The sequence below is a fragment of the Asparagus officinalis genome, chromosome 6 (genome assembly GCF_001876935.1).
Source record: "Asparagus officinalis chromosome 6, Aspof.V1, whole genome shotgun sequence".
In the NCBI taxonomy this organism is placed as follows: Eukaryota; Viridiplantae; Streptophyta; class Magnoliopsida; order Asparagales; family Asparagaceae; genus Asparagus; species Asparagus officinalis.
The window spans coordinates 46,929,019-46,955,085 of record NC_033799.1 but is presented as its reverse complement, the minus strand read 5'-3'; the positions used below and the strand labels follow the sequence as shown (position 1 = coordinate 46,955,085).

General features: G+C 37.6%; 4 protein-coding genes across 10 annotated transcripts in view; 3 read left to right on the top strand and 1 right to left on the bottom strand.

The window, feature by feature from the left end:
* LOC109846134 overlaps nt 1-11,583 on the top strand; it is a 53,336-nt gene extending 41,753 nt beyond the window's left edge. Inside the window, exons 6-7 of the mRNA XM_020415359.1 lie at nt 11,406-11,465; nt 11,560-11,583. Of these exons, the coding sequence (XP_020270948.1) occupies nt 11,406-11,465; nt 11,560-11,570 (71 nt within the window). The 3' untranslated portion in view covers nt 11,571-11,583. The remainder of the gene's footprint in view (nt 1-11,405; nt 11,466-11,559) is intronic.
* Nucleotides 8,011-11,017, top strand: LOC109844369. The gene is made up of 2 exons (XM_020413374.1): nt 8,011-9,866; nt 9,952-11,017. The coding sequence occupies exon 1, from the start codon at nt 8,023-8,025 to the stop codon at nt 8,986-8,988; it is 966 nt and encodes a 321-aa protein (XP_020268963.1). The 5' UTR covers nt 8,011-8,022; the 3' UTR covers nt 8,989-9,866; nt 9,952-11,017.
* On the top strand, nt 11,591-17,731 carry LOC109844368. 7 transcript variants are annotated; one of them, XR_002248005.1, is made up of 9 exons: nt 11,591-11,749; nt 11,814-11,885; nt 13,483-13,652; nt 13,744-13,956; nt 14,030-14,137; nt 14,222-14,326; nt 14,464-14,740; nt 14,983-15,060; nt 17,445-17,731. XR_002248005.1 is itself a non-coding variant. In XM_020413373.1 (9 exons), the coding sequence occupies exons 1-8, from the start codon at nt 11,728-11,730 to the stop codon at nt 15,016-15,018; spliced, it is 1,164 nt and encodes a 387-aa protein (XP_020268962.1). In that variant the 5' UTR covers nt 11,591-11,727; the 3' UTR covers nt 15,019-15,060; nt 17,445-17,731. The 7 variants fall into 7 exon arrangements, 6 of the variants coding, with proteins under 6 accessions (XP_020268962.1, XP_020268960.1, XP_020268957.1 ...); XM_020413373.1 differs by having other exon boundaries at nt 14,045-14,137; nt 14,464-14,916; XM_020413371.1 differs by having other exon boundaries at nt 14,042-14,137; nt 14,464-14,916.
* On the bottom strand, nt 18,959-20,070 carry LOC109846132. The gene is made up of 2 exons (XM_020415358.1): nt 19,874-20,070; nt 18,959-19,496 (listed from the first exon to the last, which is right to left on the bottom strand). The coding sequence occupies exons 1-2, from the start codon at nt 20,068-20,070 to the stop codon at nt 18,959-18,961; spliced, it is 735 nt and encodes a 244-aa protein (XP_020270947.1).

The following is a 26,067-nucleotide window of genomic DNA, read 5'->3' as shown; positions in this document are numbered from 1 at the left end:
ACAACACAGCGCAAACTGAACCTGCAGAGCTTAACAACAAACCCCCATGGGTTAACATTAACAGCCAAGCCATGAGTTCAACAACAAAACCGTAACCTCATCAACAAACACCAAAGCTTAACAACATACTAACCTTAACAACAAACGTCAAGCCAAAAGGCTTAAACAGAACAGCAACCCCGTAACCCTAACAATCAATGAACCATAAGCTCAACAACACAACGCAAAACAGTAAGCCCAAGGCCTAACATCACACACCCAAGGGATAACCTTAACAGCAAACCCACGAGGTTAACAACAAACACATAAACTTAACAAAGGTATAATCATTCCAAAAAGTGTATCATAAATTAATAGGTTGTTAACAGAGCGTATCATCATCAAGTTAAGCAAAACATAAGGGAATTTACAATTGATGATAACTTAGGGGCCGACTCCTCCTCCCCCGCTCATCTTGCTCGAAGCGCAATCGTGGGAGAAACCCCTGCCGCGAGGAAGGGTAGACCCCCCAACACCTTGGGCCTGGAGAAATCGTTGCCAAAGGTCTTTTTCCATCATCATTTGCCTGCCATCCCAAGTCACTTCAATCAATTTCTGGTCGGCGCGGGGAGGCTGTGTACGCTAGCTTTGAGGTTTGTCAACAGACATCGATGGAACCAGCCTCATTGTTTGCCTATTGCTCACCGCCCCGACCTACAATCTGAGTGATGACGAAACCTTCCATCAGACGAAGGTCCATGGGAGAGGTGTAACGAAACCTAATCCTCTTAGGGACATCCGAATATTCCCTAATCTCTAGCAGCACCCTACAGTCTTTGAAGTTTGTTTTTGTGGTAACGTCAGCAGAGCAGTACACGCATTGGCCGATGCCCTCGAACAATGATTGGAGGAACTCCCACTCCCAGAGGTGGTAGGGGATATTGAAGAGGTGGACCCACGTAAGCATGTGGTTGGGCAATGTTCTTAGCCTGAGGTCCTCCCTCCAAAGCCTGAATCTGCCCACGAAGGACCCAAGATAGCCTGAGGTCCTCCCTCCAAAGCCTGAATCTGCCCACGAAGGACCCAAGATTTACAGGACTGAGCTCGATGGCTTGATCTAGTAGCTCATCAGATTTACAGGACTGAGCTCGATGGCTTGATCTAGTAGCTCATCAGAAGGGAATTTAACCATGAACCTATTTTTAGATACCCGCTTGATCTCATAGGTCCAATCCCAGACGTTGAAGCGATATCCTAGTATCTCTCTGAGCTCCTCCAAAGATGGCAGGCCCACCTCAACCGTGAGGAGGGCGAAGGTAGAAAGCTCCTGAATATTGCTGGCGATGTTATCTGGCACGGGGAGCAACCATGGAGAGGCGTTTGCTCTCAGACCATGAGGGCAATCCGGGAGATAATGCCCCGAGCCATGGCAATGGATACACGTGCTATCATCGTGAGACATGATCTTCTGGTTTAGGAGATATGCCCCGGTTGATAATGAGGCTGGGATAGGGGGAGAAGGGTTTTATCTTGTTCTTAGCCTGACGTGGAGAATGGCGGTGATGGGAAGATTGATGGTTGCGTCGTATGATCTTGTCATTGAACATGCAAAGGGAAGAGGGTAATTGCCGCGTCGTGGCTGGGAATAGCGAGGAGCCAGGTGATAATACTATCTGTCTTGGGAACATAATCTACTATGGAATGTATTTAATGCAGAGAGAAATCGAATTTTTTTTCTTGATCACCTTGGGCAACTAAAAGGATAAACTTGATAACCATTGATTGACAACAGAGCGCTAACCTTAGCAACCAATCCATAAGCTTAACAATATAACGCCTAACTTCACAAAAAATCTGAAAGCTTAACAACTAGCATATAACCTTGACAGCCAGTACATAATCTTAACAACAGAACGATAAACTTAGCAAGATAACCTTGTAACCTTAGTCACGTCCTTCTTTACAATCATGCTACAACCTTAACAAACAAACAAATAAGCTTATCAGCAACCCCGTGATACCACCAACAAATCCCTAAGCTCAACAACACGATGAGGACGCTGTTAGACCCTAGAGGGGGGGTGATTAGGGTCTTATGCTAATCTAATCCGATTTTATGCCAATTAAAATTAATTAATAAGTATTCTAGCAAGTATGAAATACAACAATATATATGAGCTAGGATGAGCAATATAAACTAAGGGGTATATCCTAGCAATGAGATATACTATGAATTATATGCAAGGATATACAAACTAACACAAGGGTGAAATAAACAATTTACCAAAGGATAGGGCAATATGAAGTGCAATACACAAAGGTAATATAAGATATGAATACAAGAATAAGAACGCCAATGCAATCACAAACAAAACGATATGATTACGGAGTTCGGTCTAACCACTTGACCTACATCTCCGCTCCTCACCTCGAGGAGATCTCCACTATCACAATCGGATTTTTTACGTTCACCCGAGTAACGTTTACACCACACAATAAGGTTTTATAGTGTACCGAAAACTCTACGACTAACACACTCTTGTAATCCTACTTTACACCCTCTCAAGTGTTGAACTAGACGTGTCTCCCTCAAGTGCTCGGATACAACCTCTCCTTAGGTTCGTCAACCGACGCCCTCGGTGTACAAGTGTATTACAAAGTGAATCTCACAATAAGCACAATACAAAGTGTTTGTTCTCTACAATGGATGAGAACGAATTATAAGCTCACTCTCTAAGTTACACAATCTCACAACCCAATTATACTATGAATGTAAATACAATAAGCTCAATGGTTGTGTGTGTAAACAAAGAGAAAATAAAATCAACTAAACTCAGTATGAACACTAGCTTAATAAAATGATAATCAAACAATACAAAATATAAAGCTAGATTGAGTTTAGAAAACTTCTCAATAGATCAAGAGTGGAAGGAGAAGAGTTGGATGCTCAAACACCAATAGATGATCTCCTCAAGCTCTTGTGAAATTGATTTCACAAACTCAAACTTTCAAATGCTTAAAAGCTTCTTAAACAAACTTAAACCAAACTTAAACCCTTGTTTAAAACTCTTTAAACTTGTTTTAAAAACACACTCTTGTTGTTCAAGAGCTGAAGGCAATGGGGTATTTATACCCACTTAAAATATCAGCCAAAATAACATTAAAAAGACCAAAATACCCCTAGAGAATCAAATCAGAATATAACCGTTGGAAAGCAATCATCAGTTCGGCGATCGACCGTGAGAAACTGGCGGTCGACCGCGAAGCACAAAATCCAAAAGAACAATTTTAAAAAGCTGGCGGTCGACCGCGACGGTCGACCGCGAAAGTCTCTGGATGAGCCACGGTCGACCGGGGGGAGCCATAAAAAGGCAAGCTGGGTTTCTGGACTGCAGGCGGTCGACCGTGGCGGTCGAACGCAAACTGATACAAAACATATACAGGTTATGAAAGTTGTTTTCTGATTTTAAAACCATGTTTAAAAATATCAAATAAATTTAAAAAAATATAAAACTTTGGGAAATGATTGTAGACATGATAATACACATGCTACAAAAATTGGTTTTCAGAAAGAACCTCCCAAATAAAAAATATCATCATTTTACAAAATAGTCTAAAACATAAAAAATGTGAACGTATGAGTTTTGACATTTTAGTTTTAACCATGATTTAAAATAATATAAAATGATTTTATAGACTTAAAAAAAGATGTAAACTATTGTTATAAAGTCTATAAATAATGAATATAATATTTTCACAAATACAATAGAATATGAAACATATGAGTATGAATATGAATATATATTTGTTTCATATCTATGAAATTAAACCAAACTAATTTATCCACGTAAAAACAAACATGTATGAATATAAATATTTATTTATATGCTAGTAAAAACTTTGTTTGTGGATAAACCAAAATCCAAAATGTGTACATATATATATATATATAACTATATATATATACATAGAAACCAATAAAATATGTGTGTATATGATATTGAGCTTAAGGTACTAACACACATATTATAAACTCCTAAACTAAATTACCCAAGCTTGATCTTGATCTTCATTGTAGCTCAACTTGGTAATCTTGCGGATGAAGCTTGAACTTGGATCTTCAACTTGAAATGCAAGGCTTTACTCCACAATTCCGCCAATCTCCATTGGATATAATCGTGAATGCGTAATTTCATCCATCCTCCAACTCGCTGTTTGCCTAGAATAAATACAAAAACACAAACACTAGACAAACAATATTAGAAATAAATTATTTGTTAAACATCATCAAAACAAGAAGGCCAACAGATGCTACAACCTTAACAAAAACAAATAAGCTTAACAACAGAGTTAAACCTGACAACAAAGAGCTAAACTTAGCTATCATTCCATAAGCTTGACAACAAAGCGCTAACATTGGCAACTAAAAGGCTAAACTTGATAACCATTCCATAAGATTGACAAAAGAGCGCTAACCTTAGCAATCAATCCATAAGCTTAACAATACAACGACAAACTTCACAAAAGATCAGAAAGCTTGATAACCAGCACATAACCTTGACAGCCAGTCCATAATCTTAACAGCCAGTCCATAATCTCTCATCCGAGATCGTCGCCTCGTTCCGTCGTTCCGTCGTCACCCTCCCTCTCCTCCAACCGAGCCCCGTCGTCGTCGTCCCGTCGTCGCCTTCCCCCTCGCCGTCCCGTCGTTGTCCCAGTCGAAAAACCCCGTCTCTTTGAGGTTAGCTTTCGATCTAGCAGAATTTCAGAACTTCGTTTGAAGTTTTATGACCCCGATTAGATATTGACAGCACTAGTAATCTCAAACCCTAGTTTTCTCAAACCCTAGTTTTGTGATCCCCGACATCCAGTTACTTTTACTTTTCTAATCTATGTTTAATTTTACTAATTTAGTATGAACTTGTATTATTAAGGATAATACTAGCTAATAGAAGAATGTGCAAGATCTACGCTTTGAGTATTCACTCTTCATGCTCAAAGCCTGAGCTTATAATAGTATTGTAGAAATAAATACATTAATCCAATCGAATAGACGAATATCAATGTTAATTGTACTAAATTGAACTTTGCTGCAGTATTTTATTTTAGTATTAAAGTCTTAAACGCCAAGTAAATATATATGCCTCAAGATAGCGGCTCTGGAGGAAGAATCGTATACGCTTCAATTTTGTCGTGACAAAAATAAAATAAAAAATATATTTATAGCACGATTAGCATTATCCAGTGCACTGCACAAGCTCATCCATCAGCAGTATTGTTTTATGAAATTAATGTGATAAATCTTGGATGATGAAAGGAGAGATGGAAACTGAAAACATGAAGCAGTATTACTTTGCTCTCAAAATATTTTTTTCTTGTTCATAGAAAAAGAATGAGGGAGGAAATTTTAGACTTGTTCCTTCCTATTATGTTCTGAAGGAGCCTATAAATTCTTTGAGAAACCAATTTTTCTACTAGATGATTCTCATCTACGGACATTTATGAGCACATAATCTTTCATAATTAACAATTTCCACTAGTTAAAAAAAGGCATTTATGATGGGTCTGTCACCAATTGTGGGGTGACTCATTGGTCCTATCTTACACATGGGCTCTCCTATCTCTTCATATTTTGGTTTGATATATTATAAAGTTCTCATGTCTATCAAACAGTTTGTGATTTGAATTGTACAAATGTGATTATATAGGTTTGTGATTTGAAAATGTGTGAGTTATGGAAGAAAAAGTTTTCAAAAAATAGAGTGATATATAACGCAATATTATATAATAATGTGTTATATATTCAATTTAGGTAAAAAATATAACGTTAACCCTAGACTCCCGTCCAATAATTACAGCCAATTCTTTGAGGTTATAATATAAGATGAACGAGTCAAATTTGGGTAAGAGGTAAATTTTCCTACTCGAAATTTATCGTTCACTTAATATTATAATAGAAATGAATTGGTATAGAAATTTGTAATTATTGGATCTGTCCTTCTCGGACGGGTTAGGAATATAGTAGTGCATACATCCAACTTTGTATACTTTGTATGATTTCATTTCTTAAAAATTTTGACAGCTCGTACCTGTTGTTCTCCGTGTACAATAAGCGTATGTTGTTCTGCGTTTTGATATGTTGTCAGTGCGCATAATAACATCCGCACAGTGTACAGGGAGAACAACGGGTAGGTGCTGCCGAAATTTTTAAGAAATAAAAATATACAAAATATATGAAGTTGGATGTAAGCACTATTATATTTTTAATGGGATAGAAGCCTTCCTATAACAGCCGTTAGAGTGTGCTAATTAGTCTCTATACCTTTATAAGTTTCAAACATACCTTAATGCCGATACTTAAATGCAACAACACATGTTTTGAATAGTTTAAAATTTTTGGGTATACTATCTATTCTCAAATAGAGTTTCTAAATATATATTACCTACAGATGAGGAAAATTCCTGACAAGTCATGGATAGATATCCCTAGGAGTGAACGGTTTCGTGATCAACGTTATAGGGATGGATGTGAAGCCTTCATGAAGTATGCCGAAATAAACCCAAAAAATTTAAGTAGCTGTGCAATGTACTGCCCCTGTTATAGGTGTAAGAATATGAAGCTGAAAAATAAAGACGAAATACGAAGTCACTTAGGGGCTGTTTGTTTGCCTAAAAAAGGAGGGAAATCAAAGAAAAGGAAACCTATTTCTAAGAAAAATAGGTTTTGGGATTGTTTGGTTGGCTAAAAAAAGAAGGAAATCAAAGAAATGGAGATGAGATGAGATGAGTTGTCACCTTATTATAGGATGATGTGAGTGATTTTTTAAGAAAACTTGTTTTGATGTTGTTTGGTTGGCGGAAAAAATAAGGAAATGAATTATAAGAAACCTATTTCTTGTATTAGGTTGTTTTTTTTTGTTTGGTTATTTCTTAAAAATAAGAAATTAGATGAAATGAGATGAGTTGTCTTTATATTATTAGATGATGTGACTCACACTTAAGAAAATTATTTTCCTAGCTTTTTGGAAGGAAAACAAAGAAATAAAATGTTAATGAGATGAGATGAGTTGTCACAATCTTATTGGATGATGTGAGTGATTTTTAAATATGAGATGAGATGAGTTGAGTGATGTTGTGGATGAAAATAATATTTTATTAGATATGGTGGATGTGATGGATGAGTTGTTGGATGAAAATAATATTTTATTAGATGTGGTGGATGAGTTGTTGGATAAAAATAATATTTTATTAAATGTTGTGGGTGAGTTTTAGGGATGGAAATGTGTGAAATTGTACTTTTTGAGATTTTTCGGTTTTCATTTCTATTTTTTGGTTTTTTAGGAAATAACCGAACAGGCCCTTAACAAACTCTGGTTTTTACGCGGAATATAAATATTGGTCCTATCACGGGGAAGGTTGTACCGTAGATGAAGTCCCGGATGTGCATGTCGATACCAGTCATGGTGTCAGGATAGATGATATAGAAGTAAATTTACAAACTGATATCGGACCTGACCATACCGAATACGATATTAACAATGACAATGAAGATGATATCATAGTTGATGTCCAAGATGCTCATGCTCCTGAGGACTTGGATCGTATAATGAAACTACTAGAGGATAGTGAAAAGGATCTGTATGAGGGTTGCACCGAGTTCTCCAGATTTTCATTTATGTTAGACTCTTACATATTAAGAGCATCAGTGGAATGGTAAATACTTATTTCGAAATGCTTCTTGATTTGCTGCGGAATGTAGTTCCAGGAGGAGAGCGTAGCATTCCTAAAACAACTTATGCGGTAAAGCAAATAGTTTCCGATTTAGGGCTTGATTACAATAAGATTGATGCGTGTCCCAATGATTGTATTCTCTACTACAAGGATAATAAAGACCTCCAGGCATGTCCTACATGTGGAGTTTCTCGATGGAAACAACAAACCCGCTCTTCAACAAGGCAGCCAACAGAGTCAATGTAGCTTCGCCATTTCCCGTTAGTTTCCAGATTGCAACGTCTGTATATGAACAAAGACACCGCTAAGAACATGAGGTGGCAAAAAGAAGGCCGTATAAAAGATGGTAAGCTGAGACATCTAGCTGATGCAGAGGCTTGGAAGCATATTGATAAGACTTTTCCCAATTTCGCTCATGAATGCAGAAATGTCAGACTTGGGCTTTCTAGCGACGGATTCAATCCGTTCGGGGTTATGAGTTCAGGTTGGTCTACATGGCTAGTTGTCTTAATACCATATAATTTACCCCCACTATTTTGTATGAAACAACCGTATATGATACTCTCATTACTGATACCGGGTAAGCATGTACCGGGTAATGATATTGATGTCTACTTAGAGCCCTTAATTGATGAGTTAAAACAGTTATGGTCGGAGAGTATGTTGATATATGATGCCCATGCTAAAGAGTCGTTTAGACTTCGTGCTATCCTAATGTGGACAATTAATGATTTTCCAGCTTATGCTAATCTTTCTGGTTGGTCTACAAAAGGCAAGTTTGCTTGTCCAGTATGTGGCCCAGAATTTGAAGGCCTTCACTTACCATATAGTCGAAAGTGTTGTTATTGGTTCAACAGGAGATGGTTGCCCTCGGGCCACAAATACAGAAAATTGAGCAATAAGTTTGACGGCACTGTTGAGACTAGGAAGAAACCACGTCAAATGACCGGTGCTGATATTGTAAAGTTGCTTGAGCATCTTCCTAAAATTAGATTTGGTAAGAACCGATATTCTAAGTACGACTCACTCAAAGTTAGAGGCTCCGGCAAAAAGAAAAAGACACTGAAGAGGAAGAGAGCATCCAACGGACACATGTTGATAATGGAGTCGATAAATTACCAAAGGGATGGAGTAAATTCAATATCTTCTTCCAGCTGCCATACCGGCAAAAGCTTAAAATCAGGCATAACTTGGATGTTATGCATATTAAGAAAAATGTTTGTGATAATACAGTTTCAACCCTCCATCAAGATCCTAAAAAGTCAAAGGATGACCTAAGGGCTCGTCAAGACTTAGCTGCATTAAATATCCGGGAAGATTTGCAAGCACAAGATGTTGGACTTAAGAAAAAACATAAGCCTTCCTCTCGTGTTACGATGTCGACAGAGCAAATGCAGAGATTTTGGGAAGTCCTCAAATCAGTAAAATCACCAGATGGGTATTCAGCTAATATATCAACTAATGTCCAGGTACAGGAGAGGAAGCTCTTAGGCCTAAAGACCCATGATTATCACGTTCTTCTACATCAATTGCTCCTGGTTGCATTGCGTGATAATATGGAGAAAGAAGCATCAAAAATTATTATGGAGTATTGTGGGTTCTTCAGAAAATTGTGCTCAAAAGCTATAAATGTGAAGGAATTTAAAAAGCTTGAAACAGAAATATCATTAATTTTATGCAACCTGGAGTTAATATTTCCTCATCCTTTTTTTAAGGTCATGGTCCATGTTACTCAACATCTAGCCAGCGAGGCAATCATTGCGGGTCCTGTATCTTACCGTTGGATGTACCCAATTGAGAAATAAGGGACTTAACCCAGTGCATTAATTTCATATGCAATGTATACAGCTAATTTTTGTCCTTTCTGTGGTTTTCTTTAGATTAGATATTTGTAGTTCATAAAATTTTAATTATTGTAGATATTTGGGGTTTATGAAGCGCCTAGTTTGCAATCGAGCTTATCCAGAGGGTTCTATGGCTGAAGGTTACGTGATCAATGAATGTCATATGTTTGCATCACGTTACATGCACAATCGCGTAAAAGCTGATCAGCCTCCAACTAAGGAGAAGAAACTCGTAAAATATCCAAGATCTGACTTGGAGCAGGTTCATGCATATGTATTGAATAAACTTGACATTTTCAGCGATTATCAAAGGTAATGTACATTAATTTAGGAATAGGATGACACTTGTATTATTTACTTTTATTGTACCAATACAATCTCATTGTTGTATAAATAGGCGACATTTGGAGAAGCTTAACAATGAAATATCAGGCAGGAATGTAGCACATGATATCCAAAAAAACACATCAAAGATTTTCCCGATTGGTTCAGAACCGATGTAAGTAGCATAGAAGTAGTATTGTATTTTTTTATTTTTAAATTTTTAAGCAAACTCGGAGATCATTTTATTCAATTGATGCTTGAATTAGGTTGATAAAGACGTTCTTGCTGGTGTCGTAATCTTTGAACATATTTTAGTTCACGCACAATGTCCTTACTATGAAGTGAGACGATATAGTGAACACATCATTAATGGGTATAAGTTTAAACAGTGGCGACCGATGATAAGAGGGTATCACAAAATAGTGGGGTCATGGTCTGTTTTGCTCAGGAATATTTTTCTAGCATAAGAGATCAAAACCCAGTTGAAGCTGACGTCTTATATTATGGCCAGTTGGAAGATATTGTAGAGATAATTTACGGTTATGGTAAAAAAAGTCAGCGTAATTATTGCATGTTTAAGGCTCGATGGAGTCCTGCCAAATCGCGCAAGGATCATTATGGGTTTACACTTGTAAACCTCGACAAAGAGATATATCTAGATGAGAAGTTCATATTCGCAGAACAGGCGGACCAGTGCTTCTATGTGAAAGACCCAAATGTTGCCCACCGATTGGGTCGTGCTATACAAGGAGCCAAGATCTATTGTCCTCCCTAATAATAATATCGATAGTGATGAGGACAATGAACTAATTGGTTCTTCTGATAAAATTTGGCAGAATTTCTCTTACCCTCAGAATGTCATGCTTGATATGACAGATGCGGAGATTCAGGCTGATAACCCAATTTAGTCAGGGATAGAGAACCAGAGGTAGATGTGCAACTAGAATCAACTACTAGTAGACGAAAGCAGACAACGTTAAATATAGCCCGAACAATACAAACAATACCTCGTTCAATACGAAAATAACAAGTTGTAGAAGGTATATTCTGTATGTCATTTTAGGCGCGGATGTTATTTAAATGTTTAATTGCAATAGATGTTAATCTTGTGAATTAGTAGGCAGATATTTCTTCTTTAATTCTCCTAATCCAATTTTACAGATGAAGAACTCGAGGTTATTCGATCGATCGCGTGATCGGTCACGATCTACGAGCCTAGGCTCAGAACAGCTTCAGGAGGCACACATTTCATCATATATGGATATATGTATGAATTTCAATTATCTTTGTACAACTCAAAGTAGACATATGAAACATCATGTAGGCTAAGATCTTTTTATATGGGTAGATGATGCGGAATTATCGGGTCGTCTTCGGGACACAACTCTAGCATTCTCGCCTCATATAGATATTAATCATATATGTGTTTGTAATATTTATCCAATCATATTTAAAGTCCAGCTTTTGTATTTAAAATCTATTGTATGTTAGCAATATTAATTTTTATTTGCATAGATAATTTGGCAGACATCGATTATTCTTCACCCGGAGCCACTGATTCACATGCAGAGCCCTTCCACTCTACAGGTAATGGTGTCGCAATATATTCATTTTTACTTTGCATCTCAATATAATTATCCTTCAATTTTCTCGTATTGATTATCTTCTTTAATCATTGTAGAGGGTTCTTAGACACCATCGTCTTACCCCTGACATCCCCCATCTACCATTGCCTCCAGACTCGATCATATCAAAGACTAATGCTTTGAAGTATCATCCACTTGCACTCAAAAGGCTAGATGAACTAAAGCCTATGATGCAAGTTAGGAAGTAAGTTGCAATTGCTGCGATGGATAGAGAAGTGGAGAGAGGTAAATTTAATAATTTGTCCTATTGTTTTCGCCTTTTTACACTTAACTTCTGTTGTCAATGTAGGGGCAAAGCGAGATGCAACTGGACCGGGAGGACGTGGTGGAAGCAAGCCTGATTCCAAACAGGCACTGAGAGGCTTTCGGGGAATTCTTCAGTGGGTTGATAACTTGCCGATCGGCTCATGGTCAAAAAAATTTAATAACTACATCGGCGTTTTAGTACGGCGGACCCAAATCATAAACCCGTACTTCAAATTCAAGGAGCTTCCATGGTCCGCATACGAGGATATATGGACAGAGCTGATGGTATATGATCATTACTTCGGTATTTTTTGATATAGAATACGTTTACAAAATGCTTAGATATCTTATATATCTAGATGCAAAATTGTAGGAATACTATTGTCTTGAGGACTACCCTGGGGCGTGGCACTATGTTTTCAATATCAAAGTTGAGGCCGTGCTCAAACAGTGGGGACATGAGCTGAAGATATCAACATATGATAAATATACCCAAGATTGGCAGAGATTTTTAAATCTCGATGAGAGGGTGGATCTCGATCATTTCACGGCTCTTCTTTTTTATTGGGATACCGAGTCCGCACAGGTATGAGTACATTATCAGGTTGCGTACAAAAGCATATTGTAAATGCAATTCATTTTAACACCTTTTTTTTGTAGGATAAATCTAAGAAGGGCTCGACGAACCGACATAGCAAGCGCAAGCTTGACCACCACTTGGGATCGACGTCCTTTGCCAATCTTGAGTATAGTTATTGTCGAGACACGGTATAATATTTAAAGTTGATGTATTCACATGCTACAACCTTCAATATGACCAAACTCTTTGATATTTACTATTGTATTTTGTAGGGGAAGCCGATAATGCCGATCAATTTGAAGGCAGAGTTAGCTTACGGCACCTTTCACTCAACATATAAAGATGAAGACAAGATTAAAGAAAACATGGTGTTGGTGGTAATTATTTTTTAATAAATCATTAAATAATAACTATTACGTTGTTGTACATTTCATTAATTAATAGTTTAAACTGTTGTACTTTGAAATCAGGCTTCTTAAAAAAAAATTCGCATTTCCACCCACGGCTTTTTACAGGGCCACATTCATTATTTGACAAATCAATATATATCTATTTTTCTTATGTGATTTAGGATAATATTGCTGCCGCGTCGAAGGATGCAGCACTACGTGCTACCCAAGAAGCTGCTGATGACCCTCATGTCTTGTCTAGAGAGGAAAATAATGCCATTGCAATGAATGTGATGGGGTATAATAACCGGGGCAGATTTCCATTGATGGGGGTTGGAGCTCAGCGGGGTACCTCCAGAAAATCCTCCACGGCATCCTCGACAGCCTCGACTGCGACAACATCATCAAACAGAACTCACACCACTTCTACAATTATGCACGTCAACCGTTATCTACGTGGTAAGATCGACCATACATTACTCATGTAGATGACGACGACTATGTGTTCAGATTTGCCTCCATCCCCTACTAGCGACGATGTTTTTACACACATCGTTTTATGCTTGTCCGGGAAGATTTTAGCTGAATTATTTGAAGAAGTTTTGGACCAATTAGATTTAGACGATGGCGTACAGGTTAATTAATAATTTGTCTTATATTGTTGAATTTCATTCTCTAAATGTAAATCTATTTATTTTCAGGCTGGACTTGCAGCAAGCCTGATTCCAAACAGGCACCGAGAGGCTTTCGGGGAATTCTTCAGTGGGTTGATAACTTGCCGATCGGCCCGTGGTCAAAAAAATTTAATAACTACATCGGCGTTTTAGTACGGCGGACCCAAATCATAAACCCGTACTTCAAATTCAAGGAGCTTCCATGGTCCGCATACGAGGATATATGGAGAGAGTTGATGGTATATGATCATTACTTCTTTAATTTTTTTTGATATAGAATACGTTTACAAAATGCTTAGATATCTTATATATCTAGATGCAAAATTGTAGCAATACTATTGTCTTGAGGACTACCCTGGGGCGTGGCACTATGTTTTCAATATCAAAGTTGAGGCCGTGCTCAAACAGTGGCGACATGAGCTGAAGATATCAACATATGATAAATATACCCAAGATTGGCAGAGATTTTTAAATCTCGATGAGAGGGTGGATCTCGATCATTTCACGGCTCTTCTTTTTTATTGGGATACCGAGTCCGCACAGGTATGAGTACATTATCATGTTGCGTACAAAAGCATATTGTAAATGCAATTCATTTTTAACACTTTTTTTGTAGAATAAATCTAAGAAGGGCTCGACGAACCGACATAGCAAGCGCAAGCTTGACCACCACTTGGGATCGACGTCCTTTGCCAATCTTGAGTATAGTTATTGTCGAGACACGGTATAATATTTAAAGTTGATGTATTCACATGCTACAACCTTCAATATGACCAAACTCTTTGATATTTACTATTGTATTTTGTAGGGGAAGCCGATAATGCCGATCAATTTGAAGGCAGAGTTAGCTTACGGCACCTTTCACTCAACATATAAAGATGAAGACAAGATTAAAGAAAACATGGTGTTGGTGGTAATTATTTTTTAATAAATCATTAAATAATAACTATTACGTTGTTGTACATTTCATTAATTAAGAGTTTAAACTGTTGTACTTTAAAATCATTATTTGCCAATTCAATATGTATCTATTTTCCTTATGTGATTTAGGATAATATTGCTGCTGCATCAAAGGATGCAGCACTACGTGCTACCCAAGAAGCTGCTGATGACCCTCATGTCTTGTCTAGAGAGGAAAATAATGTCATTGCAATGAATGTGATGGGGTATAATAACCGGGGCAGATTTTCATTGATGGGGGTTGGAGCTCAGCGGGGTACCTCCGGAAAATCCTCCACGGCGTCCTCGACAACCTCGACTGTGACAACATCATCAAACAGAACTCACACCACTTCTACAATTATGCGCGTCAATCGTTATCTGCGCGGTAAGATCGACCCTACATTACTCATGCAGCTGACGACGGCTATGTATTCAGATTTGCCTCCATCCCCTACTAGCGACGATGTTTTTACACACATCGTTTTATGCTTGTCCGGGAAGATTTTGGCTGAATTATTTGGAGAAGTTTTGGACCAAATAGATTTAGACGCTGGCGCACAAGTAAATTAATAATATGTCTTATATTGTTAAATTTCATTCTCTAAATGTAAATCTATTTATTTTCAGGCTAGACTTGCTGGAGGAAGCAGTAGTGGTGTGTAGAGGAGGGAACTTGACGATGATGATGACTCTTGATTTTATGAGGTAAGTTAGTTAATTGTATGTGTGTATGTGTCTTGTGCGCTTAAATATTTTATGCGCTTAACATACAAAAGTTTCTTCATAATAACTCTATATATACTTGACTGTATGTGTGTATGTGTCTTGTGCATGATTGAAAATGACAAGGAAATTATTGCTATAAGTCTTCTCATGTGTATGTGTCTTGTGCATGTGTATGTGTCTTGTGCATGTTGATACTTGACTGTATGCATGTGTGTATGTGTCTTGTGTATGTGTCTTGTGCATGAATTATAACTAGTCACAGATAATCAAGAAGTCGTCAAATTGGTCCTTTTTCTGCTGTTTAATTAGTTGTATTGCCAAACTACCAAGGATTTGTTCTAACTTGCAAGTGATTTGCTTTACCTGTAGACATGAAGTTGGCGAAATTTTGAGTGGATGTCACACATGTGTGCATTACTTCTCTTTATAGCTTTATCCTCTCAACTCCATTAAGATTTACATATTGACCTTGCTCCTTATAATTATAGCCCTTGTCTCTTTGTAATAATCAAATCTCAAACTAAATCCAGCTTAGGTTCCACTTTTGTAAAACCTTAATGTGCACTTTTAATCTTGACCGAAGGCAAATCCAAACTAGTCCACACAATAATCAACTTCCGAAACTAGCAAACTCTGACACCCATTACGATTGCAACCAGGGCAAAGTCTTACATCATTCTCCTACAGAAATATCAAGAAATTTTTATTATTTAAAGCTGACAATGTTTCCCATTGAAAACTCAATTTACACTGTACATGAAGCCAAGTGCTTTCATCAAAGAAGTAATCCATCTTGTTACTTTGTTTGTGAGAGAAAGAGATAGATTATATCACCTATCGTCTTTATGATGTTAGATCAAAGGGGCTTCTGAGCTTCTCTTCTAACTTTCATACTATGGCCAGCTGCAGCTCGGCCTGTGCTTTCTATTCACCTGCTTTCGGCGATTGTAGTTCGTCCTGGATGTTATGTTTTATGTGAACTTGTTTCTTTGGTCAGTACATATTCATCATGATATGATGTTATTTACTTTTTGCTTTCTTTTTCAATCAAATATACAAAAGACTTTCATGTAATTTTTCTTTACTTTATTTGTCATTTTTTTAACAAACTGATTCTGCGATGGTAGTTCGTCCTGGATGTTATGTTTTTATGCGAACTTGTTTCTTTGGTCAGTACATATTCATGATATGATGTTATCTTCTTGACTTGTTCAGTTACGTGAACTTTCAATTGTGTATTATGTGAAAAAGATTATAACAAAGAAGACATTAATCTCCATTGCTGGTTCTTTGCAAAGGAGAATGATTGATAATTAGTGAACGACTATTTTACTGCAGAAAAGTAAATGTTAATTGCTATGTCAATTTTGCCTTTAGAATTAGTCAATTTTTTCACACATCTACGTATACAAGATTGAAAATAATACAAATATTAAAGTAATATAGTGGTATTTAAATATTTCTTTTTCGGGAAAAAAAAAGTGTTTAAAATGGGATAAGGAGATTTTAATGAGACATGAACATTCTTTTATTGTATTTCTCTTTCTTGCTTATTGCTGTCAGTTTTTATGAAGTGTTTCCTTTGCACTCAAGTAGAATAATTAAATAAGGGTAAATTACACTTAAATAACCTATTGTTTACCTAATGTTGGACATAAATGCCCTCGGTTGTATTCGTGAACGGCTGCACTTAAATACCCCAAAATTTCTAAAAGTTGCACTTAAATACCCTATTAGGGTTCTCTGTGTGAATGGCTTACAACTAACTCTATGGATCCATGGAAAAGAACAAAAAAGGGCGATGATGATTTGCCCAAAGGCATCAATTACTTGATTGCAAAGGTTATGGAATTGGCGAGGCAAGCTTGGATGGCCTGCTACTGTTCAGGCCAGCAGCTTGCAGCCATCCATTTGCTTTGTTTGGGTGGGTGGGGTTGCATCATTCGTTGTTAATGATGCTATATTAAACAGGGATATCTAGGCCTCCATAACATGTTAGACACTAGCCCTCGGGCTAGCATTGGGTCAGGGAATCCATTTCCTTGTAGCACTTGCAGGTCTGGGAATCTACAGCTGCTGATAAGGGTGGAAGGTTATCAAAAGGTTAAATAGCATGTGATTACCTTCTAGTTTGCATGGCTTTGCACTTATATACCTTCCCTTTTTTTTCTTGACATTTACATGTGCTCTTGTTTTTCAATGTAGTATGTTGTTGCTTCTGTTAATCAACAATTGGAGTATTCTCCAAAATATTCTCCTGTGATTTTCACATGCTAAAATTTGGTCAATTACTAAGCATACTTCTAAATTTAGGAATATATATCATATTCTTAAAAATAATGTCACCTTCTTTTATCTTGCAGGTGCATGTGTTTCTTTGAGCATCGCTAGAGAAAATAATGCTCGTGGACCTGGATATCGGTTTGTAAATCGTCGTCGTATTTTTAAATCACAACTTTCTTTGTGTTCCTAAAACAAATAGTGAGTTGCTTAAGTTGTGCGGCAAATTTATATGTATATATATGTGGATGATTATAAGTTGGCAGAGATACTTTAAGAGAGAGATGATATGTATGAAAAAACATGTGTGACTTTGTTGTGTAGTCGTTTAGAATTGTTTGTGTGATTTATATAAGTTAGTTTGTGGATAGTTTAATTGTTTGTGTGGTTGGTATATATGTGATTTTTATTGTTGATTTGTAAACTGGATTTACAGGTTTATTCAATAGGAAATTTGAGTGGATTTACAGGTATACAATAGCCAATTTGGAAACTGCATAATAGTGGGAAAGAAAGTATCCCAGACGGATTTTTTACATCCCAGACGGAAATATCCGCCTGGTATGTAAAATCGTCTGGCTTACTGCCAGACATCCCAGACGAAAAAATTCTGTCTGGGTTAATTTTCCCAGACAGAATTTCGTCGGGGATATTCCCAGACGGAATTCCGTCTAGGATAAATAACCCAGACGGAATTTTTCGTCTGAGACACATAATATCTCAGACAGAAAACTTCCGTCTGTATTAAAACCCAAACGGAATTTTTTCGTCTGGGATATTGTGTATCTCAGACGGAAAATTCCATCTGTGATGTATCCCAGACGGATACATCCCAGACGGAAAATTCCGTCTGGGTTATTTATCCCGGACGGAAATAATCCGTCTGGAATGTATTACAGACGGTTTTTTTTCCGTCTATAAAAATCCATCTAGAATACATTCCATACGGAATTTCCGTCTAGAATAAAATATTCTAGACGAAAACTAATTAGACCGGTATTCCTGACGGAATTTCGTCTTGAATAGTTTTTCTAGACGGAATTATGGTTATTCCAGACGGAATTTTCCGTCTGGAATGCGTCATTTTGTACCAATGTATCCAGACCATTTCTGACCCACTAGCCTCCTTTCATGCATGCGCTTCATTATTTGTTTTCGTATGGTCTCAACCAAAGGTAAGATTCGCAACAATCGTGCCTTTCTTATCCAGCTGTTGAAGGACTCAGCAACGTTTGAAGTAACATGATCATACCTTAACAACAAAAAACTAATTTTAACAATAAAACCATAAACTAAACATTAAAGGTCTAACCTTAACAACAAACATTCTAAACTTAACAACAAACATTCTAAACTTAACAACAAAACCATAGCAGAATAATTCTAACCATAACAATAAAAATCTAACCTTAACAGAAAACTGTAGGATAACTCTAACCTAAATAACTATAACGGTGCTGTAACAAAATAACGTTGAAACCAAGCTATCTTACCTTATACCAGGAAAATGCGTGTTTGCCCATCTCTCCGATGAGTATTCCATTACAGTGACGTAAGCCCTGTGATCGATCGCTGTCAATTCTTTCATGTCATCATCTCATTCAGATATTGTGAACTTATAAGCCACTGATTGTAACAGCTCACCCAACGTAGTCGCGACATTTGCCTTGTGCCCAAAATCCTTCATCTTCTTTTTGAAATTCTCGACTAGATGCAGAGCACACCTTGAATGGAATGCGTCTGGAAAGAATTCCTCGACTGCTGCCCTAATACCCTTGTCGGCGTCGGAAATCATTACCAGTCGATGTGAAGGTTGGTAAGGATTTTTCCTATCATACAGTAACGTCCATAATCCTTGTAAGAACCATTTCCAGTTAACCTCATTCTCTTGGTCGCATACGTAATAAGCAAAGGGAAATATTCCCTGGTTGCCGTCATACCCAGTGGCACTAAGTAGTATGCTTTTGTAACGATCTTTAATAAATGTTCCATCTAAAAACAATAGAGGCCTACACCCAGCAATGAACCCTTCAATACATGCATTATAACTAATGAACAATCGCCTGAACCTCCTATCATCAGCATCAATAACAACACGACTCCCAGTATTAGTTGCATGCACCATGGATTCATACCTGCATGAATATAACAACAAAGCAGTACATTTAGCAACAGAGACATAACCATACAAACTGATCTTCAAACTTCACGACCAACACGTATACTTAACGACGAACCAAAAACTTTAACAACTACTACGTATAGTTAGCAACCAAAACATAAGCAGTAGATTTAGCAACGGATTCATAATCATAACAACTGATCTTCAAACTTCACAATCAACCCGTATACTTAACGTCCAACCAACGACTTTAACAACTACTATGTATAGTTAGCAACCAAAACGTAAGAGTGATTTCATAAGAATAAAAAAGATAAGGACTATCTCAGTGAATCATAAGCCTCATCATCGTCACCGAAGAGGTCCTGTTGAGCTGTCTCCTTGCCCCACCATGCTTTACTGTAGTTAATCTTGATGCCAAAATTAGAGAGCATGTCGTTCTTGATATCAACTACACGAAGATCTTGCCTAGCCTTCAAAACAATTTGTATTTGGCTAGCAATGAACTTCCTTGATGCCCTTGAGTTGTCAGCATTTGCTCCATGTTGACCGCAGGTGTGGGTAGATTCAAAATTCTTTATGGACATGATAGACAAATTTTTGAGCGGGGAAGCAAACAACATCCAAGGGCAACCATGTGTGTGCTTGAATCGGCAATAGACTCTTATGCGTCTTTGTTCATTGTGGTAAAAATCATACTCGAACCAATTATCAATTGAATAGTATTTAAGTGCTAATCTAACTTCAGCAGCACTATCAAATTTCTGACCAACTTCACGTATGGAGGTGTGCCACTCAGTCGGGATCTTTGTTTAGTGGTTAAGCATGTCATCCAGCAGCATGATCCAGTCGCCGGTGGGGTTATCATTAGGAATACACTCATCATTATAGGTTTGGATGAACGTGGTATCTGCGCACCGCGAATTTTCTGTCGGTATTGTCCTGAAGTAGTAATAAAAATACATAACCTCAGCAACGAACTGATAACCATAACAACGAACTCATAAACGTAACAGCTAACACATATCCTTAACAACTAACCCTTATACTTAAGGACAGACTCGTGACTTTAACAAAAAACACATATACTTAACATCAAACACCTTATCATAGCAACCAACTAGTATACGTAACAGCGAACAAATAACCTTAACAACCAGTCCTTAACATAACCTTGACAACCAACTCATTACCTAAGCAACCAATGCATAAGGTTAACAACTAATGGCAAAACCTATCAGTGAACTCAAAAGGAAATCTGGAGTGTAATTCCTACGTAGTTTCCGGCGTAGTCTACGTGTTCTGCGAAGTTGAGGATTCTCCAGTGGTGGTAGCATACAAATTCGCGTTTGTAAATCCATTACGCCGACAATACTCGAACATTAAATTTAAGTCATCGTCATTGTCAATTGAAATACTAAATTTCTTTTCCCTTTCGCATATGAACTTCAGTGAAAGAGATTGCATTGGTATTTTAAATCTTTCCGACACTTGATATTTCAAACTGATTATTTCTGCATTTTCTTTGATAACGACAAATACACTGTACCACCTTTGTTGCTTTTTACCTTCGTTACCACGCATAGAAGAGATCCATCCGTCATTTTATTACAGGGAGTAGTTGAAGAAACCTAGAGGCTTTTATTGAGGAGAATTAAGTGGAAGGAACAAATTAGTTAGGGTAATAGAATGGGGAGGAAATCAGCGATTTTATTACGGCTGGAAGAGGAATATATCTGGTGATAATTTTGGAGGGAAATGGGAATTCCCCCCCTAAAAAGGCATTCTAATCACCATTTAATGCCTACAGTCAAAACGTCATGTTTCCGACGTGAGAGGGTGACGAACCCAGGCTGTGAAGGGTATTTTGGGCATTTCGAGAGGGGTTTAAACAGAGTTACGGCTAGGGATTCGTTTTGGGGGATGGAAGAAAATCGCGGGCGATTTTGGGGGCAAAGCACCCGTTGAAAAAGTCTTGGGGGGAGCACGTTTTCTTGTGTTTTGGGAGCTGGAAGCATTTTTCCCTAGTTTTAATTGGAGTGGTGTTAGTTCTATTGTTGCTCATGTTAGTTCTATTTTATATCTTGTTAGTTCTAATTTATATAATGTTAGTTCTATTTGTAGTTGTGTTAGTTCTAATTTATATAATGTTAGTTCTATTTGCAGTTGTGTTAGTTCTAATTTATATCATGTTAGTTCTAGTTGTATTCATGTTAGTTTTATTTGCAGTTGTGTTAGTTCTAATTTATATCATGTTAGTTTTAGTTGTATTCATGTTAGGTCTATTTACAGTTGTGTTAGTTCTAATTGGAGTCATGTTAGTTCTATTTTCATACCATGTTAGTTCTAACTTTACACGTTGTTAAACCTCACCTAATTCATGTTAATCATATTTTTTTTGTTCATACTAGGTCTACTTGGAGTCATGTTAGTTCTATTGCAGCTTATTTTAGTTCTATTGCAGCTCATTTAGTTCTAATTGGTGTCATGTTAGTTTTAATGGAGTATCTGTTAGTTCTAATTGGAGTCATGTTAGTTCTATCGCAGCTCATGTTAGTTCTATCGCAGCTCATGTTAGTTATATTTAATATTCATGTTAGTTCTAATAGAGGTCATGTTAGTTCTAATTGGAGTCATGCTACCTCTATCGCAGCTCGTGTTAGTTCTAATTTGAATGCTTATTGTATTTGTTACAGCTTTGATACTACGAGATGACGGGCATAAAGAAATATGCCTATGTCGACAGCTTCAGACCTCCAATGACAAATTCGACATCAGAGGATGTGAAAGTCTCATCTATGAAGATGAGGACAATTACATGTTAGGTTTAAATTAACAAAAAAATTAGAGTCGTCACAGTGTTATTGTTTGGGGTGAAAGTTGATTTTTTCATTGTGCAACTCATTACAACTTCGAACGTTACAAAGAGTTTAAAATTTTGATCTTTTTATAAGATCTCCCCACACAATAAAATAACAAAAATTATAATTCTTCTCAAACAAACGCAACGGACGTTTATCTCCCGCTGCTCGCATGAGATCTTTATCTGTGATGGGGATGTTGATATCCGTGGACTACCAAACGATCAGATCGATCTGGAGTTTAGTTGATTCGCTAAGGAATCAAGAAACCGAAGTAATTATCTCGGCAACATCGAGATAACAACTCTTCTCAAGAGCGCAGCTAGGTACAATCTCAAGGGAAGAAATCGGGAACTGTAGATCTGACGAACTCTTCTTCTTTATGCCTAAGAACTTGATCTGATCTTCTCCTCTTCTCTGAAATTTGTGCTCCTTCAATCTCTAATTCTGCAGGGCTTCGCCGAGGTTTAAAAATTTCAGATCTATACAAATGAAGGCCCTAAGACTGTATTTATAGGCCTCGGGATTACGCCGACAATACTCGAACATCAAATTTAAGTCATCGTCATTGTCAATTGAAATACTAAATTTCTTTTCCCTTTCGCATATGAACTTCAGTGAAAGAGATTGCATTGGTATTTTAAATCTTTCCGACACTTGATATTTCAAACTGATTATTTCTGCATTTTCTTTGATAACGACAAATACACTGTACCACCTTTGTTGCTTTTTACCTTCGTTACCACGCATAGAAGAGATCCATCCGTCATTTTATTACAGGGAGTAGTTGAAGAAACCTAGAGGCTTTTATTGAGGAGAATTAAGTGGAAGGAACAAATTAGTTAGGGTAATAGAATGGGGAGGAAATCAGCGATTTTAGCTGGGCTGGAAGAGGAATATATCTGGTGATAATTTTGGAGGGAAATGGGAATTCCCCCCCTAAAAAGGCATTCTAATCACCATTTAATGCCTACAGTCAAAACGTCATGTTTCCGACGTGAGAGGGTGACGAACCCAGGCTGTGAAGGGTATTTTGGGCATTTCGAGAGGGGTTTAAACAGAGTTACGGCTAGGGATTCGTTTTGGGGGTTGGAAGAAAATCGCGGGCGGTTTTGGGGGCAAAGCACCCGTTGAAAAAGTCTTGGGGGGAGCACGTTTTCTTGTGTTTTGGGAGCTGGAAGCATTTTTCCCTAGTTTTAATTGGAGTGGTGTTAGTTCTATTGTTGCTCATGTTAGTTCTATTTTATATCTTGTTAGTTCTAATTTATATAATGTTAGTTCTATTTGTAGTTGTGTTAGTTCTAATTTATATAATGTTAGTTCTATTTGCAGTTGTGTTAGTTCTAATTTATATCATGTTAGTTCTAGTTGTATTCATGTTAGTTTTATTTGCAGTTGTGTTAGTTCTAATTTATATCATGTTAGTTTTAGTTGTATTCATGTTAGGTCTATTTACAGTTGTGTTAGTTCTAATTGGAGTCATGTTAGTTCTATTTTCATACCATGTTAGTTCTAACTTTACACGTTGTTAAACCTCACCTAATTCATGTTAATCATATTTTTTTTGTTCATACTAGGTCTACTTGGAGTCATGTTAGTTCTATTGCAGCTTATTTTAGTTCTATTGCAGCTCATTTAGTTCTAATTGGTGTCATGTTAGTTTTAATGGAGTATCTGTTAGTTCTAATTGGAGTCATGTTAGTTCTATCGCAGCTCATGTTAGTTCTATCGCAGCTCATGTTAGTTATATTTAATATTCATGTTAGTTCTAATAGAGGTCATGTTAGTTCTAATTGGAGTCATGCTACCTCTATCGCAGCTCGTGTTAGTTCTAATTTGAATGCTTATTGTATTTGTTACAGCTTTGACACTACGAGATGACGGGCATAAAGAAATATGCCTATGTCGACAGCTTCAGACCTCCAATGACAAATTCGACATCAGAGGATGTGAAAGTCTCATCTATGAAGATGAGGACAATTACATGTTAGGTTTAAATTAACAAAAAAATTAGAGTCGTCACAGTGTTATTGTTTGGGGTGAAAGTTGATTTTTTCATTGTGCAACTCATTACAACTTCGAACGTTACAAAGAGTTTAAAATTTTGATCTTTTTATAAGATCTCCCCACACAATAAAATAACAAAAATTATAATTCTTCTCAAACAAACGCAACGGACGTTTATCTCCCGCTGCTCGCATGAGATCTTTATCTGTGATGGGGATGTTGATATCCGTGGACTACCAAACGATCAGATCGATCTGGAGTTTAGTTGATTCGCTAAGGAATCAAGAAACCGAAGCAATTATCTCGGTAACAACGAGATAACCACTCTTCTCGAGATCGTAGCTAGGTACAATCTCAAGGGAAGGAACCGGGAACTGTAGATCCAACGAACTCTTCTTCTTTATGCCTAAGAACTTGATCCGATCTTCTCCTCTTATCTGAAATTCGTGCTCCTTCAATCTCCAATTCAGCAGGGCTTCACCGAGGTTCAAAAATTCCAGATCTATGCAAATAAAGGCCCTAAGACTGTATTTTTAGGCCTCGGGACCTCCGTTTTCGGATAAGAATGAACGATTTGATCTTATCCTCAGTTGTAACCACTTTATCATGTTCTAGGATAATATTAGATCAGTTGGAACAAATTCAGATGGTTAACGGTCGAAAAATGGCTCAAAACTGCAAAAAACGACTTTTGGGACCTGCGGACACCCACACAGTGTCTCGGCCATGGCCAAGACACCCGAGACATGTACGGTGTCTCCGCTAAGGTCCGATGCGTTGTTTTGTGCGTCCCGTTTGTTTTCGTTGTATCTTCGTTGTCCGAACTCGGAATTGTGCTATTCAAAGTGTGTATGAAAGCCAACGAGGAGATCTACAAGCTCCCATGGTTGAGTCATACATGGAGTCGACGGGACACGAGAGGCGCTTCGTTTTTTTCATAAGTGAAGCGTAGCTCCCGTTCAGTTCGTATCTTTGTTATTCTGCAGTTTCGTTGCTTCACACGGTTTGTTGACTTGCTTCATGCGCTCATCGACGTCAATTAAGCTTCTGTGACTCGGATTGTGACGTTCATCATATTCTCTCTGCCTCGAGCTGCGTGCGAGAGCCCGTGGGCAATTTTTGACGCCTACAGATACCCTATCCAAAGTGTTTCAGTCTCGTTCCTTTTATAGAAGGGTCTAAGATACTTTGGATGTGATTGGTCCAACCTTCAGTCGATGTGAAAGGACATGTAGTCAGCTTCGATCTTTGACTTATTTGATTTTCAGTCTATTCAATATTTTGATGAATAACTGAAGTTCTTCCGGCTCTGCGTTTATCGTCTGATCGTTGTCGAAGTCTCGAATCGCAATTGGTGAGTTGGTTTTGGCTCGTGTCATTGAGTTGACTTTGAATTGATTATCTCCGTCACAACGCGTTGACCAGTGTTGATTCAGAGCTACGAGTTGATCGACGTTGACCTTAGGGTTTCGCATCGATCGACGTTGACTTTCATCGCAACACGTTGACTGGCATTGACCTAGGACTACGTGTTGACCGGGTTATTCTTAGGGTTTTGCATCGATCGGTGTTGACTTTCATCGCAACGTGTTGACTGGCGTTGATTTTTATCGGAACAACCAATAATGGGCAAAAACATGCGAAAAACCATCATAAAACACCTGAGAGAACTGACCTAGGCCCGAGACACTCTAGGTGTCTCGGCCTTGGGTGTCT